The sequence below is a fragment of the Orbicella franksi genome, chromosome 6, assembly GCF_964199315.1.
Source record: "Orbicella franksi chromosome 6, jaOrbFran1.1, whole genome shotgun sequence".
Taxonomy (NCBI): domain Eukaryota; kingdom Metazoa; phylum Cnidaria; class Anthozoa; order Scleractinia; family Merulinidae; genus Orbicella; species Orbicella franksi.
In genome coordinates this window covers 24,650,729-24,670,950 of record NC_138150.1, presented here as the reverse complement: position 1 = coordinate 24,670,950, position 20,222 = coordinate 24,650,729, and the positions used below count along the sequence as shown (strand labels likewise).

The 20,222-nt window shown below is 38.4% G+C and overlaps 3 protein-coding genes across 4 annotated transcripts in view; 2 read left to right on the top strand and 1 right to left on the bottom strand.

Annotated features, from left to right (window-relative positions):
* LOC145490676 (BUB3-interacting and GLEBS motif-containing protein ZNF207-like) overlaps nucleotides 1-20,222 on the top strand; it is an 83,968-nt gene that overhangs the window by 31,169 nt on the left and 32,577 nt on the right. The window lies entirely within an intron of this gene.
* LOC145490686 (gamma-glutamyl hydrolase-like) lies at nucleotides 4,339-13,979 on the bottom strand. The gene is made up of 8 exons (XM_081469774.1): nucleotides 13,868-13,979; nucleotides 12,624-12,738; nucleotides 11,338-11,388; nucleotides 9,600-9,826; nucleotides 9,114-9,220; nucleotides 7,407-7,503; nucleotides 6,494-6,631; nucleotides 4,339-5,424 (listed from the first exon to the last, which is right to left on the bottom strand). Exons 1-8 carry the CDS (start codon nucleotides 13,977-13,979, stop codon nucleotides 5,303-5,305), a joined length of 969 nt encoding a protein of 322 aa, XP_081325900.1. The 3' UTR covers nucleotides 4,339-5,302.
* Nucleotides 14,164-19,241, top strand: LOC145490689 (NADPH-dependent 3-demethoxyubiquinone 3-hydroxylase, mitochondrial-like). 2 transcript variants are annotated; one of them, XM_081469778.1, is made up of 6 exons: nucleotides 14,164-14,382; nucleotides 14,903-15,017; nucleotides 16,078-16,162; nucleotides 16,799-16,859; nucleotides 17,980-18,048; nucleotides 18,585-19,241. In XM_081469778.1, the coding sequence occupies exons 1-6, from the start codon at nucleotides 14,191-14,193 to the stop codon at nucleotides 18,660-18,662; spliced, it is 600 nt and encodes a 199-aa protein (XP_081325904.1). In that variant the 5' UTR covers nucleotides 14,164-14,190; the 3' UTR covers nucleotides 18,663-19,241. The 2 variants fall into 2 exon arrangements, with proteins under 2 accessions (XP_081325904.1, XP_081325903.1); XM_081469777.1 differs by having other exon boundaries at nucleotides 17,980-19,241.

The following is a 20,222-nucleotide window of genomic DNA, read 5'->3' as shown; positions in this document are numbered from 1 at the left end:
AGAAAGTATATTATTTTTTAACAGTGAGTTGACATTCAAAGACAATAAAGTCTGACCTGACAAGAAATTTTCATGTTGGTCATGTTTTTAGTGGAAAGGAGCACAGAGGCAGTTAATGGAAACATTATCGGGGTGGCAAAAGTAAAGTGATAGGGGGTGGCACAAGGAAAGTGATAATTTAAAAAGGGTAAGGGGAAGCTGTGAAAAGCCTGCATGAGAATATATGTAGACCCAAACATAACCCTGCCCAATTTAGTTGCACAGCAAGCTTTCCAAAAAAATCAGTTGGAGACAAGTAAAAGGCACACTGTGGCAGCCATTATAAATCACACCATGTACTCATTACAAATTGACTCTAGGGTCAAGGTGTTCATTGGAGCTTATTGCCAATACAGTGCCATTGTGAACAATATCATATGCTCATTTCGGAAAGCATTTGGCCCACAATTTTTTCCAAAGGAAACAAGTAATCCAAATAAGGAACTTTATTATCAGCAAAAGATACTGGTAATTACAAATTAATTTTCTGCAACAAAATAGTCTTTGATCTAACACGATAAACTATTCAAATGATAGAATATGGAACAAGTTGAAGAATTCACTTTATGTGCACATACCCTGAATTTCCTTTAAGAAGTTGCTTAAAGTATGAAAATAACTCAAATATCTCAAGCCACAATTTAAAGTTATCTCTTGTGATATACTGTCAGTAGTTACCTGTATGTTGCTCGTGTAACAGAAAAATGTTGACTTATATTTTGTCCCTATCAAGCTTCACTGGCACGGGAGCATGTGCTCGTGCACTCTAATAGAGGCGACAAACTCAGTGAAATAAACTTAACAAACATACTGCAATACTGAAAACGAAATTTTGTTTAGTACAGAAAGAGGTGAAAAAATCGTCAAGGGAAAAGTCAGGAAATTTTAACTGAATAAAGGGAAAAATAACAACGTGAAGAACATTGACAGGAAATTTAAAAATGTCAACAGACCTGATTTAATCGTCTGGAAGAAACATTTGGTGTCACCGTGAATTTCATGATATTTTTACATAACAAAGAAGAAAAATTTGATGAAAACTAGCCAGTCTCTGTTACAGTCATCAGAATAAAAAAGGGCTGTAATTTGAGGTCAGAAACAGCCACTAAATCTGACATTTCATATTTGGTCATGGAAAATTTCATTATGATCAGAGAAGGGTAAGGGAATTTTGAAAAGTGATGTCCATAGCAACCATGTAACTAAGATAACTAGCAAACCAGCACTTGTCCTGTAGATGTTACCTTTTTTTTTACTTGCAAGCATGTAATTATTGAAAATGAGGAAAAATAAGACAACACCAGTTCGGGTTATTACTGTGTCATGAAATATGATATTTCTTTAACACTTGAAGCAATCCATCCTTGCATTTGAAAAAAAGGAAGTGATGACTCACTGTTCCAACAATAATTATGCCAGTTCACGAACTCCAGACACACAAACATCCTTGCACTAAAACATGACTGACAGAAACAAGGTATGATGAATAGTACAAGTGAAACTTATCAAAAAAGCTGCCATCCTCAACTGAAATGACACTTGTCTGTAAATTTCAGGAGTCAGCTTTTACCACATATTCCTTGTCTGAGGATAGTGTATGCTGCAACAGTCTCTACTAAAATTCCATGCTCATGAAATTTAGGAGCCAGCATTTGCCCACATATCCATATTCTTGCAGATCTGAATCCAGCTTGATTTAATGGTTAAATTGTAGAACCAAAATAAAGCAGTAGAAATTGCCTGACTTGAAAATAAACATTAATTCCCTGGTTTCCATTCTCCTCCTCTGGATGAAATGATTCTTGTAGCACCATAATGACATGTTCTGGAACATATAGTGAAATTGGAGCCACCTCCACTCCTGATAATTCATTCTCCTGAGGTAGTGGTGCATCGGGGTCATCCCCATACATGACTAAATCATCTGGCAGGCTATCGTCCATAATACCTCTTACACCAGAGTAATTGGAAGAATGATGTTGCAGAATACCAGAAATCCATAACTGATGTGGAGAAAGGCTATGCTCAGTAGAGAGTCCATGATTATTAAATGTCTCAATAAACTGTGCTAGTGCATTATTGATCCTTGGGGTGTAAACATAATGTACGGCAAAGAGATCAATATTATTATTGCGACTAAGTAACCCAATTTGCTCCATATGTAAAAATAATCTTTCAATCCTTGTGTTGTGAAAACTCGGCCCGGTGATGAAACTTCCACGACCTTCACCCCTGTATTGAATCATTAGGTCACCAACTGCGATGTTTTCTCCTCCGTCATCTGCTCTGACTCTAGAAGGCAATCCCCAGGTATTGATTGATTCTTGAAACAAGGCAAGCACTGTTGCTGCCCTGTTGTTGTTACTGCACCTGAGATAAACAATCAACCGAGAGTAACCGTCAATGCAACTGTGGATGACAAATCGCCAGTGACGCAATTTCAGGTTGCTGTCAATGTGCCAGAGAAAATTGGGATGTGGCACTCTGTAAGGCCTACATGGTATTTGCTGTGCCCAGCGACAAGCTCTACCAATTGGATCCAGGGTGATGAGGGCATCACGCACCCGCCATCTCTGGACGCAGATCCCACATCTTCGTAGTGCACCTTGCATGTATCTTTCCCCACAACGAGGCATTGAAACAAGCTCCTCTTGCACAATTTGCTGCAATTCTACTTGCTGTATTGGGGAATATGTTAAAAATGAAGGAGATATGTCTAGATCAATGGCCCGCCTACGTATGGTCCATCTAGACACACCAAGAATGTTAGCAATGCTGGTCCACGAAAAGTAACAGGAACGTAAAAGCATGATCTGTTCTCTAGAAATTTCATAAGAAGGACGGCCTACAGCGCCTGTATACCTAACGGGGGCACGGTAGGAGCTGGGAGTGAAAACAGGTAGCGCCCTAAATAAATCCTTGATTAAGCTGAGCTCTCTGGATAGCTGTCTTAGGTTGTTGACATCATTTTGTGAAAACTCAGGGGATCTTTCAACAAAGGCAATGACATGATGCATGTGACGCATTGCACCTCCCAGTCTAAGGAGCAAAACCTCTGCATTCTCCCTATCCAAAGGAGAATCGTGGCACCTATTTAATTCCTGCAGAAGGGACAAAATGGATGCCACAAAGCGCTGCAGTTGCCTGTTGGCATCTTGCCTAAACACAATGCATAGGAAAGTAACAAACAAAAACATGAACAGGAGTTAAAATGGCAGAAATATTCCCTCCGACCCCAGGCTAGATTTTAGATGTCATTTCCGCACTTAATTTTCATTAACTATCACCATTAAAATAAATATAGGGATAAAATAGAAACCAATTATTGTCAGCACATCACAATTTAAGCTTCACTTTATATTTAAAGTCCACATACGACTTTTTAAAATAATGTGTGTGAAAGAAGAAACTCAACATTAACGCAAGGCAAATAGACGGAATTGTAAAAATAAAGATATCTTAATAAGGATCTACATTAAAATTATCTCACCTTTCCACATAAACCACAGAAATCAGAAACAAAACCACGAAGATCTTCGTAGGAGTCATTGCACCACAACACTTTAAAAGCGCAAGATGTGTTGGTGACCCTCGGTGCGACAAGAAAAAGGAGATTAAAACGATATGGATAAGAAAAGCGACTTCTTTTGCCGAGATAAATCTTCGAAACACCTAAAGTCGAAGATCAAAATATGGCGGAACTGTATCGAGCCGAGAGGAACTGGGGTAAATAGGCTTCGTGTAGGAGAACAGTTTCCGTCCTTAACAACAGGCGGTAACCAAGGGTTCGAACGTCACTACCGGCTTCACGTTACATGGTATGAGTCATTACGAGCTTCGCATTACATGGTATAGCCATGACAACCATCTTATTTCGAGATAGAATTACATGACATGATGATATCACATTACTTATTTCGACCTATTTCGACCTATTTCGACCTGTTTCATGTCTTTTCGACACATGATGAGTCGTAATGTGTCGTAATATGAGTCGTAATATGTCGTAATATGTCGAAAAGTAATTTTGCTACAGATGGCGCGCCATAAAAGAAGAAGCCCACTGGGGAAATTCCCATTCCGTGACAACGACACCCGCTGGGTCAGCCTCATTGGAGAACATTTGCAGTATTTGCGCTCATCGCCTTTCAGTACATTATTTATGTTGGTCCACTCTCAAGAAAAAAAAAAAAAAAAATGACGGTAGTCTATCCAAAAGCGACATTCACACCAAACGCTTTGACCAACTCCACTCATGGTTTTTTCTTTTTTATAATTTCCAGTTGTCAACAGAGGAAATCCAAGTCAGCAGACGTGGCATTTGTGATTTACTTTATTATTTAAACCCCATAAAATGAAAAGGTTATGCATGTAAAAATACATTTGTTTTACAATTGTTAACATGAATTTTATTATCGCGGTAGAAACTGAATGAGCAATGCAGCCATTATAAAACTCCGTAAGAATTCTAAAATAAAAGACTTGAAAAAATATTAAATGGAAATCGGGAATAAATGCTTTAAGTACAAAAAGTAGATCTAACTTGTGACATATTTCCACCATAAACGCTGACATTATATACAATCACAAAAAAATTTCTTCCCCCCCCCCCCTCCTAATCTTATATTTGAAATTATTGTAGCAATACTGTAAGTAATTAACATTACACTGATACTATGAAATAACCCCTCCTACAACTGAGCTGCCATTTATAAACATTACCACTCTCCCCTGTGGGGGTAGGGTTCAATCGACCGTAATATCGTAGATAATCGCCTTGCACCGGGAACTTGAACCTTATAAAAAAGAATTAAAACCGACGAGGGAAAGAGTGACACCAAAGTTGTTTATAGAAGATACAATTTCGACCATAGACCACTTTACTCTACCGACGATCAAGAGAGTTTTCTTTCATTCAGCTAGGAAAATTTGCTGCCCAGCAAATCTTTTTTTGTGATGACTTAATGGTTCAGCGAGTGCTTTTTAGGGGTCGTCACGCAAGGTCACGCAAGGTTACAAGGTGAGGATGATTACGTGACGGCCCGAAGTACAGATCACTCGGACGAGATTCTGCAGTTTGGACCTTGAAGTGTGAAGCAGGCACAAACTCTCTTGCTACACAAGCTTACATCCTAACTTAGTTTAATTGTTAGTTATTTTTTGAAGTCAGTCAAATTTTAAAAACAAGAGAATCGTTTGAAGTTTCAGGCGAAAATTCTGCAAAATTTCATGAATAACCAATCCTTTTTCCGCGTGCAAGCCTCTAGAAGAAGTAGCACTGTTCGAAGTTTGTTATTTGTACATCGCAGTAGACTACAGGGTACTTATAAATCAATGCATCTTCTTCTTCTTCATGGCTTGGGAAGCTATGTCCACTAAGACGAGCTGAAAAGCAAACCAATACCACAGGGTCACCACCCTCAGCTTAGCCACAGCCTTCGCTGTTTTTAAGTACTCTTAGTGACGGTCATTATCAGCCACTTAAAAACGAGAGAAAATCTAAGACGAGTCTCGTCTCGCGGTCTCGTTACTTGGGACAGTATGACTTCTCATCTTTTGTCCTGTCCCTAGTAACCGCCCCACAAGCCACTGCGAGATACGACTCACCCCCGATTTTTTTTTTTTTATTTCTCGTTCTTTAGGCACAGAGAAAGGTAAAATTGCGGGCGTGATGAAAAAAAAAAATTGTTTATTCCTTGTTCTTCTGACCACAAGAATGCAGTGCTGTAGAAGGGTTAGTTTCACTCACTTTTCAGTTCGAAAAATAGTTTTCTCAGTCAGTAAGGGCGAACCGCCTTTGGGAGAATCATCTTCCGCGCAAAACAACCGCATTTTATCAACGGGGGTTTAGTTGTTAAAAACGTGGTAAGGTCCGGTTTATTTGCTAGTTGTTATATTGTTTCCGCATGGTAAGGTGTACGAGAGCGTTTCTTCAAGTTCACAGTCCGCGTGTGCCTCAAACAGAGTTCGCACCAGCTGTTTGCATTCCGAGAACACGGAACTCCGTTCCACTCTTTCTAAATCGTTTTGGCCCGCTTGTCTATCATAGTAAACTTTTAACTTGAAATTACGGTTTCCTTTGATTGGAAGACAAATCCCTACCTGAAGCGAAAATATCTGAAAAATTCTGAACTATCCGAAAAATTCGCTCAAGGATGACTCCCTTGTAAAAATGACAAGGGGTAATCGTCGTACCATTGGCGTCAAATTTGTCGATTGATATCTAAAAAGACCGCTGTTAGCGTTTCGCGGTATCTTTTAGGGTTTTGGGGCGAAAGATTGTCACCGCCAATTTATTTGTTGTACCCCTCAGGGGGGTGAAAATGACTATTTGAGCCACGCTTTAAAAACGAGAGTTTGGTATCTTTCAGGATTTTCCCCCACTACTTCCGATAACGCTGCCCAGCTCTTTTTATAGCGGAGTTTACAACAGATCTCGCACAACAGATCTCACCTTGATCGACAAAGAAATCCGCCATGTACTGCGTTACCAACACCGCTTCTTTGGAATGATTTATAGCTTCCGCAGTTGTCCATTCGAAAGAATTCTTCTCGGGATGCCACTGAACAGCATAGAATGGGTAATCATACGCTAGAGAAAGAATAAATTTATCACTTGTAAGACTAGGAGCAGTTCTTAATTACCTCCATAGAATCATAGAGTGAGAAGCCAGCACAATCAACAACAACAACAGCAAAAAGAGCGGGAGAAATAGCCAGGAAAAAAACCGCGCACAGGAACAGGGCGTGCCATTTTTCCGCAGCGGCAGCTTTCGCTTGTCAGTAATGATCTTTGAGAGTAAGGTCAGTAAGTTGATCTATGAATCTTCTGTATCCTCAGTGTAGGGACATCACTGGTTATATAAATAAAACCAACTCAAAGTCAAACTTCCCGCTCAGATGTCTGCGTAAGGCACGTATTATATGAAAAACTAGGCGGAAAGTTTTGCGGTCCATATAAAAAGTAACCTTTCGATAAGCATAGAATAAAGATGGAGATGGAAGAAGGATAAGACAACGAAAGGCATACTGATCGTTAATAAAAGGTTAAGTCTGCATATGAGCCAAGTGGCCCATCAGGCCGGAGCTTATCCCGTTTTCTGAAGCATGAAGCAACTAGGAGTATTTATACTCCCCCCTGGATGGGATGCTAGTCCATCGCAGGGTTACCCCCAGCATCAAATTCGCCAGTACCCATTTATACACCTGGGTGGAGAGAGGCACTGTGAGAGTAAGGTGTCTTGCCCAAGAACACAACACAATGTCCCTGGCCAGGGCTCAAACCCGGACCGCTTGATCCAGGGGTGAGCACACTAACCATGAGGCTTCTGCCCTCTAGATGCATGAAGAAGTTTAGTTCTGATCACCTTCAATGGTTGAAACATATTCTTTCTTTCCTTCTTTGTCTCTGTTGGTTGACAAACGCTTGTAAAACTTGTGAAGCTTCTCATTACTGTTGTATGTCTAGAGGATGAACATTGCACATTGATTTTTTTAAAAATTTAACTACAATGAACCTTTTACCAATGTCAAGCAATTACAAAACTACCTCAGATCAATTTATCTGGATTTATCATACAGAATTTAGTATTGCAATTAATTTAGTAGTAGTAAATTGCAATTAATTTAGTAGTAATTATGCAATAAGTTTCATAAAAATCCATATTACAAACACATGAAAATAGGAAATCCAAACTTACCAATTGTTATAAAGAAATGTATGCGAGGGGGTGGGGAGGGAGGGGCAGAAAGCATTGCCACCTGGCACACGTTTCTTTGCAAAAATGTAACTGTAGAGGGTAGCAAAGGGAAATTGTGATCCCATTTTGCATATTCAATAAAGTTTTAAAAACAAAATTATGCAAGCCACGTCTTTCAGTTGCTTTTCATGCATTATGTACTCTATAATTTTTGCCGTTATCATGTGTCATGCAAAACCCCATTTCCACCTTCAATGTATTCATGCTGTAAGGAATTACATGTTACCAAATCAGTCTTGGAACTTATTACTAACAGTACTTCCACTGAACAGGAATCAATATGAACCCCACAGAAGCATTTCCATCTTAATATCACAGGTCACAACTTACTTCCTAATTTTGGGTTTATTCAAGATTTCACATGTGAAATTACAAAATTGCCATGGCAACATTTGGTGCAAAGTTTCTCAATACTCAATGCGCAAGTCATTAAAACCCAAGATTATACACATAAGTGTACTTTGTCACCCATGATATTAAAAGGTAATTACGTACATAGTATCCTTCCGAAAATTTAGAAAATAATAATTATTTTGCTTGTGTTTTGTCAAAAATTATTCAAATCATTTCTGTCAACTAAAGGCTTGGTAAATTATAAGAATTTTAACAAAACACACACAAAATTATTTCCTAATTTCACTTGACACCATTTGATTATCCATACAGACAAAATAAACAAAAGAAAACTTTCATTGTTGCCATGGCAACATTTGGCACAAACTTTCTCAATACACAATGCACAAGTCATTAAAACCCATGACTGTAAGTGTACTTTGTCACCCATGATATTAAAAGGTAATTACGTACATAGTATACTTCCAAAAATTCAGGAAATAATCTTGCTTGCGTTTTGTCAAAAATTATTCAAATCATCTTTCTTGCCTAAAGGCTTGGGAAATTATAAGAATTTTAACAAGACAAGCATGAAATTATTTCCTAATTTCACTTGTCACCATTTGATTATCCATACAGACAAAATAAACGAAAGAAAACTTTCATTGTTGCCATGGCAACATTTGGTGCAAACTTTTTCAATACACAATGCACCAGTCATTAAAACTCATGACTGTAAGTGTACTTTGTCACCCATGATATTAAAAGGTAATTATGTACATAGTATACTTCCGAAAATTTAGAAAATAATTTTGCTTGCGTTTTGTCAAAAATTATCCAAATCATTTCTCTCACCTAAAGGCTTGGGAATCACAAGAACTTTAACAAAACACACATAAAATTATTTCCTACTTTCACTTGTCACCATTTGATTATCCATACAGAAAAAAAAATGAAAGGAAGCTTTCAAAATTTACTTACATCAGAGGAAATACAGTTACGATGATGGTTATAAGTAACATCCAGGGTTTTCAGGTAGGTTATTATCTGTTCAGAGGCAGATCCAAGGAGTCTGCTAGACCCATAACCTTGAAGAAAATCAAAATGTTCAGTTGTGTGAACAAAATTTTTTTAACTATTAGATGGATCCAATTAAAAACTATTCATGAAGGAACCAGCTCTGGTTTCTACATACTTGGTCCCTATCATTTAAAATTATCAACTAAAACAGACGGTTTTCCTGATTATAAATCTCAGTTAACCCATGTGCAAAGTTTCTGATGTCTAAAGAACCTGTTGTACTAGTCTTTTGTAATCTAGCATCATTGAAATTTTTTTTTGGAGAGTTTCTCTTACATAGGGATAAACTGGATATAACTCCTTTTCCAAATCTATACAACATTCAATGTATTTTTTTTTGTTTATGAATTTGAGTAAAGGGTAAGCATGCAAAGTTGATCAACCAACCTAGACTGAGGTTTAAAGGAACGCTGTAATCTTCAGCATCCACTGATGATGTTACGTTTTCACCGCCAGCGCCAAGACTCATGAGCAACTCGAATCCATTACATGTTCCCCAGAGTGGAAACACATCACCAGCATCATTTGCCTTCACAGCAAGATTGAAAAGTATTTTGGCTGTTCTTTCATAAGGGGAACCATAGATATTTGCAGAACCTCCAGGAAGTAAGACACTTAAAAAACATAAAACAGAACAGTTTAATGACAAACTGCTAAGCTAAGAAACACATAATAATTGTAACAAAATTTCTACAAGAAGACAAAATTATGTTACAAATGGCTGAAAAAGTAAAAAACCAAACATTTTCGACATGATGTTACCTTCGGGGTAAAAAAGGCTGTCTGCTACTCACATAATTTACATCTGTTAGGTAATTCCAGACAGAAATAGTTTTGCCATGTAACCGTGAATTTGTTCGTTCAAGCTGGGTTGCCATTGCAATGAAAGAAACTTAACTGCTTAACATGAGAAAAACTAGGCTCAATTTCCCCACGATTTTCTTGGGTTCAGTCCAGAGTCTGGACCGGACTACATATGTTCCTCCCTGAACAGCAGCTGGTTATCAAGCCTAGAGAATACTTAAACTTACCTGGAATGTGGGTCAAAACCAGGGGTACCCCCCATATATTAGTCACGAGTTTATTTAAGGTGTTCAGAGTATTGTAAACTTCATTTTGACAGGGTACAATTTTCTTTTGCCCTGAGGTGACTGTGAATACATACACTGTATGTATTACTACATAAAATTAATTATATATATTTACAATAATATTGTAGTATTGTTTTAAACAAATGAAATTTACTGTAAGGATAAGTCTGCATTCAAACCTAATTACCTTTCAGGCCAGCACTTGCCTCTGGTTTCAGTAGCATGAAGCAACTGATTAGAAGTATATATATTACCTATTACATATATCTTAGGTTTCAGATAAATTCTAAATTTTTATGACTCCATTAGCACATTAGATCCTTTGTTGAACAACCCTACGAGTTTTGTAGCTTTGAAAACTATCGTTTTAAAATAAAGGTTGATTGATTGATTATATGCATACATGTACTCCCTGCCGGATGGGATTTCTAGTCCACTGCAGGTTCACCCCACAGCATTAACTTTGCCAGTGCCCATTCACACACCTGGGTGGAGAGAGGCACTCAGAGAGTAAAGTGTTTAATGCCAAAGTACACAATGCAATAACTCTGGTCAGGGCTTAACCACAGACACTCACTCTCAAGTCCAGCAAAATAACCATTAAGCTAGTGTGCCTCCCAAACCAGAATAAAATGTACTATCTAATAAGCCAACTACAAGCTCTAGTGTATGTAAGTTGATATTAACTATTAGTATAATCTACTAGCGTTCTATCATCAATGCCGTTTTCTGATTGGCTATGCTACTCACTATCTATTCATTGATAGATAGTGAGTAGCGTAGCAGAGTGCCCTTGTTAACAAAATGACGGCTGCTTCTTGGCGTTTTCGAAGTGTCTGTGAGAGGATTTAGATTAAGTTTCGAACGACTAGTAGACTTATACTAAAACAATTAGATTATTCACTCTCGATTTCTATTGTACAATAGTTGACTTGGGCTGTGCCCTCATCCACCATCACGCGATAGAAATCAAGAGTGAATAATCTAATTGTTTTATAGACAGTATGTATATATTAGAGGGAAAGGAGTCTTACCCATTTATAGAATGAAAGAGCTCTTCCACTTGCTCCTCAGTCAGGTTGTTTCTGTCATGAGTTAAGACTACCATTTGTTTCTTGTATAATTTATTAAATGATTTTAAAATACTGTGGCCCACAGCCTTTAAGGCTCCTAACAAAGAATGGCAACCCCCTTTTTTAGGTTTAAGGCTTGTAACCTACTTTCTCTAACATTTGCCTTGCCAAAAAGGACTTAGACTGAAATAATATTAGGGAACTGGGGTTTTCTGTTAGCTACAAAGTTAGATAAAATGTGTGTCATGGAAATCCATGATAAGGGTATTAATATTTCCTTTCCCAATTTCCCATCAACAAAACAAGGACACAAATCAGAGCAAATGAAGACCAAGACTTCTACTTATCTTTACCAAGACAATCTATCTACTTATCTCTATGAACCAATGTTTAACTACATGCGTCATCAACTTTGATCATTGCAAGGTCCAGTTCCATGGTTATTTCATTAACACACAACTTTGCGCATACAGTACTGTAGAAGGCATCATGCTAGACATGAATTGACTAAAACTTTTCTTATCAAGAGCTTGTGAAACTTGGTAATTGGTGAAATTTTGGGCTCTTTGGGTGTAATATTTGGGGAGAACTTTCTGGGTGGCAAAAGCCCTAATGAAGTCATACATTCTTTGTAAAATTTTGAGTTTTAAAACAGGCGTCGTGCAAAAACTATTCAATACATTGGGCTCAAATTCCTTGGGACAGTTAAGCGTGCTATGCCCTTTCAATAATCAGAACTAATGTTTTAGTACCTCCATCAGAAACTGTACCGCTTATGCTAATGAGACAAATAAAGTAAACAAAGATTCTAGTATAAAAAGAGGGAAATGTCATGTATGTAGTAACTTCATGCTACTCTAGATGTATAGGGTAGGTAATGTCTGCATACAAGCCAAATGGCCCATCAGGCCAGAGCTTATCCTGGTTTCTGTAGCATGAAGTGACTAGGAGTATTTCTACTCCCCCCTGGATAAGATGCTAGTCCACTGCAGGGTTACCCCCAGCATTAATTTCGCCGGTACCCATTTATACACCTGGGTGGAGAGAGGCATTATGAGAGTAAGGTGTCTTGCCCAAGAACACAACAAAATGTTCCCAGCCAGGGCTCGAACCTGGACCACGCAATCCAGAGACGAGCGCACTAACCATGAGGCCACTGAGCCTCCAGATGTTTAGATATCTAGAGAACTGTTTGACAGTATGTGATGTGAAAGTCTGTTTCTGTGTTCTCTATCTTTGAAGGATACCTTATTGGTACAACTCTGCCTCCCGCAGACTCTATGTACTTGACGTAAGAAGCAGCAATGTATGTTGGACCAAAGTTCTTCTTCATGTACCCGAATGTGTCCTGGGCCAGTATTCCTTTAACGCCACAATTCAGTCAAACACTCAAAAAAAATTGTTATGCCACTTGTGAAAAGTATCCACATGCCACAGCTAGTTGCTGCTTCTAATTCTAAATCTTTACTGTGCAAGAAACTCCCTCGGGTGGGGGAGGGAGGGGGGCTATAATAGGCGAAAGCAGGAGCCCATCACTAGAAGCGTGCAACTCCCATACTAAGCCTACATGTATGTCACCGCATTTTTATGGACCGGTCTATTTTTAGGCTTCTTGCCCCACGAAACAGGTCAGTTTCGGTCTACAAGAGTGTGCATCCATTAAGAAAACATGGCCATTTTTCTATTTAATCTTTTGGTAAAATTATGACGTCAGTCAAAAATTAAGTCCATACTTGTGATTGGTCACCAAGGCTCCTGCGGGGGTCTGAATTCACGGTAAATTCAAACTAAATATAGATCGGTCTGTGAAAACCCCATGACAGGAATATGGGATAGTTGCATGCTCCACAGATCCTTCAGTGTGACTGCGCCCACTCTGTGGAACGCTCTTCCTGTTAGCCTCCGCATGATCAAATTATTTCCACTTTTAAGTCAAATCTTAAAACTTATCTTTTTAAATTAGCTTTTAATATTTCTTAAATATGCATATATAAATAAATGATGTAGTGTTTTTTTTTTTATTGTTTTTAAATTTTATTGTAGATTTTTAATACTTGTATAGTTTTAGGTTATTTATTGTTGTAATGCGCTTTTGATCACCTGGTATGTTAAAAAGCGCACTATAAATCAATAAATTATTATTATTATTGCTCCTAGTGATGGGCTCCTGGCAAAAGGGTATGGTTCTTTGGCCACAACCCCACCTAATTTTCTGCGAGTGCCCTCCCCCCTCCCCCCTCCCCCCCCCCCCCTCCGTGCCGGGGAATCATCCTAATTAAGTGGGATTCTACATGTCTACTGGAACAACAGTTTATTGATAACTCAAGACTTTTGATTTAGTAATAGAAGCTGAAATCTTAGCTGATCTTCGGTATGTAATTTTGAGATGCCCTAAATAAACAAATTTAAGGCTGAAAGTGTAAAGGTTCTCATTATCGTTCGTAGATTTCTTGCAAAAAAAGCATATCACGAGTTTCAAACGCTCACTTACCTATGATGGGTCGATCTTTCTTTTGCTGGAACGATCTGAGCTGAGGTCGAGCATGAGTCAGCACAAGACAAGAGTATAAGGAAACTAACACAATCCATCCATTTGAATGCATTTTTGTAGCTGCTTCCCCAAGGCCGATGCTGTCTGCACGCTATGCAACTCAGGAACAGTATATCAGCGATGTATATGTTAAAACCGCCAATCCTCTTTTTGCAAGATCCGATATGGAAACATCACATGCTTCCTTCGTGACACTGTCGCAAAGTTTTTAACGAGGCTTCACACCACTAGTAACCAATCCCCTCGCTTAAGCGGCATTCAAAATGGCGGCGCCGGTGATGAGAATTTGTCGAAGGTGTATTTGTTCTCAGGCCAAAAAAACACATGTTAAACGAGCGAACCCTCATATAGATAGAATAGTTCGTGTAGACCATGCTGGAGAACTTGGAGCAGATCGTATTTACGCAGGGCAGATGGCAATCCTCGGAAGAACCAGTGTTGGGCCGACTATCCAGGTACGGCACGTTATGTAAGAATTAGGCATGTCAGTTTTTATTATCATTTTATTTTTTTCCTGTTTCACTTTCATATTCCTCTCTGTTAGACCAAGATAGAATCAAGCATAAAAACTTGAAAAACACTGTGATTGAACCAGGCCGTAACGAGAGACTCTATTATTAACCTTGCTGACTAGGGTGGCCCGTTTTCCAAGATCTTGAATCGTGATCTTTCTCTGTGGAAAAAAAAAAATGTTTTCATCTGAGGAGGCAAGCTAGCACTAAGATTGCAGTTTTTGATACTAAGATCTTGGTAACTGGCTGGATGTCTTACTCATATGGACACTATATGGCCTAGACATCAAGACAAGAAAGCTTTGAATGTTGAGGGTATCACAGTACTAAAATTCTTTCATTTTGCCAGTCAGGACTCTAACCAGAACCACAAGGAGTATTGGGTCACAGTGTCTCTATTGCTTGTACAGGTTTCATCTAAACCTTTTTTGACAAACTTTCTGTTTCTGTTGTAACTTGACAGCATATGTGGGACCAAGAAAAGGAACATCTTAAAAAGTTTGAGCAGATTGTAACTGAGAGAAGGGTGCGGCCCACAGTTCTTGTACCACTTTGGAACATAGCAGGATATGTTTTAGGTATAGTGAAATAATGTAAGTGTTAGAAGACCAATATGTAGATTTAGCCAAGCCTAAAAGCAGAGCTCTTGATTACAATTTAACCTAGCTTGAGCCTGCGATTCCATCAAAAACCAGTGCCTGGGCAGTGGTCAACTTGAAAGAAACACGCAGTCTCAATGAGCTCTAAACCTGAGCCCACGATATGGTCATGTGATACTAGTCAGCAGATACCAGGTTTTCACAGTGGTCAATTGACCGTAACATGGATTTTAAAAGATATACTGTAAACCAAGGCTGCCTGTCTGGAGTATGGCTGCCATGTTGCGTGACATCATTGTCATCATCATTGTCTTCATCGTGCGCATGTGCTGACAAGCAATACCACTAGCCATGATGACCATGAGAAAAGCCATTCACGGGTTCCTATGAGTATGGTGCTCTGCTTGGTGGCCCTACGGGTTGCCCAAGCTCTGCTATTAAAAGATGGTAAATATATAAAAGCAGAAGTGAGGAAATTACCTGTAATGTGAGCTATTTCGTGTCATGATGAGATGGTTATGAGTATCAACGTAGAGCACTGAGCAGTGTTCTTCCCAGACAGATCTTACATGCTTTTTTTGAACCTTCATCAAATTTAGGCGCTCATGAACATGCTAATCAAAATTCAGTATACAAAACTGGAGGTCACTGGATTCATGTTTGAGTTAAAAGCCCTTAAGAGTAAAATCGTGTTTTTAATGGGCTATTCTATTGCTATGGCAACCATTCACAACAAGAAGAAGGCCACAACTTGTTCACCAGTGACTGGGAATTTGTTTGATACCATCATTGTAGCATCAACTAAGAATGAGAGAATGAAAAGAAGTGTTGAAAATAATACTGGAAACTGTTATGAGGTACCTGAAGTAAGCTTAATTAAATAGATCTGTATTATTTTGTACATTGTGATTTTACAAAAATTAGTCCTTTATGGAATATTAAAGTATAAGTATATTTTGAGAGCACTGTGTCATACCAGATTTTCACTGTAGTTTACATGCTTCTGGTCTTTGTTTAGTTCATTGTGATTGCCATACAGGTGCAGGGACAGCACTGTTGGGAAAGGAAGCAGCCATGGCTTGCACTGTAGCTGTGGAAGAAGTGATTAGTGAACATTATGACAAGTGAGCATCATAGTCGTAGAGTTCCTCTCCACTGGGTATCGTAAATCCAAAACCAAAGTAATCACTCTGGCTGATCACAAAGGGAACACCCAGACAATGTAGTTAACTAATCAAATCTCGAAGAAAATACATGTAGCTCCATGTAGCACTGGGAAATAAACTAATCTGTGTAAGCAAGTCAAGATTGCTTTTGGTTTTACTTCTGATTGGATGACAAATTGGCACAAGTTTCTTTACGTAATTGCGTAGTATAGAAATGCAAGGCCAAAGCTAAATAATGCAAATTACTTTCAACACTCAAGTAAAAACCACTCTTGATGAATAATTAATTTGTTATTAAAGATATCTGAATGCATATAATATGAGGTATCAATCTCTTTTGTTCAAACCAAACTGATTTCTCTCACACATAATTTTAAGTTTTATATGTTTACTCTGCATATCATAGTCAGCCATTCCAGAATTTTTTAGAAAATAAAATAAATTCTTATAATTTTTAAATGAGGTTTGCACTAAAAACTACAATTCTTTATGTTTGTTGTCGATTGATGAGCTGCAGACCCACCATTTGTTCAACAAGGAAATTTAATTTACAGTTAGCTGATGAAAAATGTACTTGTTATTTTTCAATTTCAGTCAGCTCAGAGAACTGTTGTCATCAGAGGGTGTAACAGATGAAAATAAAGAATTATTAGATGTAAGTCAAAAGTCCTGTTATTTTCTTTGGTAATATAACTTCACCAAATTGTAAAGGAGTTACTGGTAGTACCGGTAGATGCCAGTAGCAATTACCATTGCATTATGATAAGGTTTTTCCAAAAGCAGCAAGCCAACCAAAAGAGATGGCTTGTGCCATTAGATTCATGATTCAGTTGAATTGTTTCCCCTTGAAGAGAGACAGGAAATGGTGAGGAAAATTTTAAATGGAAAAACAGGAGTACCTTTGGAGTTAGTCCACAATTTCTGAACAGATTTTCAGAAAGAATTAATTACTCTTAAGTTGACTCTCAGGTAATATATCAAACAGGAAAGACTGGGTTTGACCACATTAAACACCAAGAGAGTTGAAAATAAGACATGTACTGGTCAGGAGTGTTTCCCATGAACTTTGAGGTGTTTGGAAATATGGTCAGACACAGTCTTGAGTGAAAGTGAAGATGATCATCGCAGTAAATTTTCCGATTTAAGCAATTGGAAAGAAGAAGCCTGAAAAAAATCAGCGCTTCATGAAATAATTCATATTTCATAAATTATTTCATATATGCTTCACATCATTTCACTCCTCATGGGAAGATATGAACTCAATTAATTGACCTTGCTCCCAATGTGTGGCTTCATAGCTCAGTTGGTAGAGCATCGCACCGGTATCGCGGAGGTCACGGGTTCGAATCCTGTTGAAGCCCTAATTTTTTTTCAGGCTTCTTCTTTCCAATTGCTTAAATTGGAAAATTTACTGCGATGATCATTCTTCACTTTCATCTACAACCGCAGTTCAAATATGAATTATTTCATATATACTTCACAGTCTTGAGTGTTAGATATATCTTATCAATCGAGACTAAAACCTAAGGAGAAAATCGAGGAATAATATAATATTGTTTAAATCTATCCTGATTAAAATCAGATATCCAAACACCGTCACAGTCATGTTTTCCTTAGTATAAACTTGTCATGATGAATTTTTAATTAACTGAGTTTGAGAACAGATATTTCTGCAGTCTTCAGCTAAGTGGTTAGCACACAGTGTATACACATATTTTTTTAATTTGAAAAATAATTTTCCTAAAGGAACATTGTGGTCTTTCCCCAAATACTAGACAATAAAACAGTTCCGTGATGAGGAGCTGGAACACCAACATATTGGAGAAGAGAATGATGCTGAACAGGTGAGGCCTTTGAAACATTTGAAATATTCTCAACTGTGGAGGAGTTATTTTGGAAATTCTTGGGATGCAAATGGTAAAAGTTTGAAATCCACAACATCCAGCAAGCAGAATTTAACATCATTAAACTCTTCACTTTCACTTTTTACCATGATCCCTTGCAGGTACTGGGCCAGAAATTCTCCTTGGCTGTGCCACTTGGTTAGCCTCCTTAGCAGGCATTCATTTTGAAATGCATGCGAAGGAAATGAAACTGTGAGTGATTGTGAGTGCGAAAAATATAAAGGAGCAGTGGGAGGGGTTGGGTCACTTCCACCATTTTTTGCTCAACCAGGCATGCTTGTTTGCTCGCTCGCTCGCTCATTTTTCCCGCCTAGAAAATAAAAAGGAAACCTCTGCTATGTAGGCTAGCACTCTGTCACATACAAACACTGCTACCTTGCTGACCACAACACATAAACCTGCTATATTGTTACACATGCAGTTTACAAATCCAATTTGAAGGTTGCCACTAGACCTGTTTGATGTTTGCCTTTCAGGCACCAATGTATCATGCACTGTCAACAGTCATACAGACAGGTTGTAAGGCTGCCATTTGGTTATCAGAGAGGATATAGAAGAGATGTACTTTACTTAGAGCTACTTCACATGCAGGGGAGCCACTTCCTGGTTGGTCTCATTGAAGCAGCTAGTAACTTATGAAAGAACAAGCCTATTTTGTTTCAGTGACATTGGTGGCGTTACTTTGGCAGTAATCATTAGCATGGATAGAGAGATCAACTCAGCCTTCTGCAGGTGCAACACTATTCACTTGGGAGACTATTTCCTCTTTTAGTGGACACAGAGAAGAAGCTCTGGTCTTAGGAGTAACATACAGTAAACAAGAGTTGGAGGAAAGATTTTTTTACCTTCAGTCAAACAAGCTGCGAGTACATGTACACTAGCCATGAGGGTAAACATTGCCTACCTTTCAAAGAGTCAGTCTCCTGAACTCTTGAATATCCCAGTTTAACTAGGTTAAGACACCAGTCAAGAGTGAATTGAGTTAGCAATCACAAATTCATGTTTTAACACCTTTTGACCCATTTCCATGCAAGTTAGCCCTCACATGTAATGTTGATATTAAAGTTCACAATAGTTGCAAACTTAAAACTTGTCAGGTACTGGGAGAAGTGGTTATGAATCAAGGAAACACATGTTTGTTGTTATTTTGTTTACTTGTGTGGCTACCAGGTAAATGTTTTCAGTAACGTGGGTTGCAAATAAAATTAATCTCTGATGCTGGTAAATGCCTTTTTACTCTGGCTATTGGTATTGGTCAAAATTGAATTTACAGTACTCAAAAAAATTGAATTGTTTGTTGTAGAAAGCCAATTGAAGAAGGGACTGTTATATCTGTGTATAGTGTATAGAAACGGCAAACATGACAAGTTCATATTAAATGAAAATAAGCGGCAAAAAAGGTAAGTTTCTTTTGTAAGTCACTCAACATCTCTCTTATGTGGCTGGGGGCGGGGGAGCGGGCAGAAGAGGGTAAAAGCTAAGTTTGTTTTTGAACCAAGTGATGCATCCTTGCAGTGCTCATATCTGGTTTCTGTAGCGTGACGAGATGAAGAGTATTTCTACTCCTGCCTGAATGCTATGCCGGTCCACTGTGCAGTTCCAGAAAATATTCATTCAAAAGGGATTGGAATTTCCTGGAGGTGGCGGGGGGGGGGGGGGGGGGGGGTCTTTAAGACTGAAACATTTAAAGAACTGTATCAAGCTTAATTGGAATTTCCAGAGGGGTGGGGGGGAAGAAGTCTTTCAAAAAAATCCCTTCCATCGGGGAGGTATAGATATTTTCTGGAAATACAGATTGCACAGTTACCCCCTGTATTTAATTCACCAGTACTTGTTTACACACCTGGGTGAAGAAATGCAATGCCAGAATAAAGTGTCTTGAGAGAAAGCACACTTACTGAAGAGCCAGCCAGGGCTCAAACCTGAGTTGAGTGCACTAGTTAGCCATGAGGCCACAGCACCTCTCATGGGTGGAAAAGAAAGAGTTGTAATAGACACACTTCACTGTTTCATATGGAAATAATAAAAAAAAAGTATTGAACAATTTGATTGTGGTCTCTCCAAGAAGTAGCTTGTCAACAACACTTAACAGATACATGGGACAAATTCCTTTA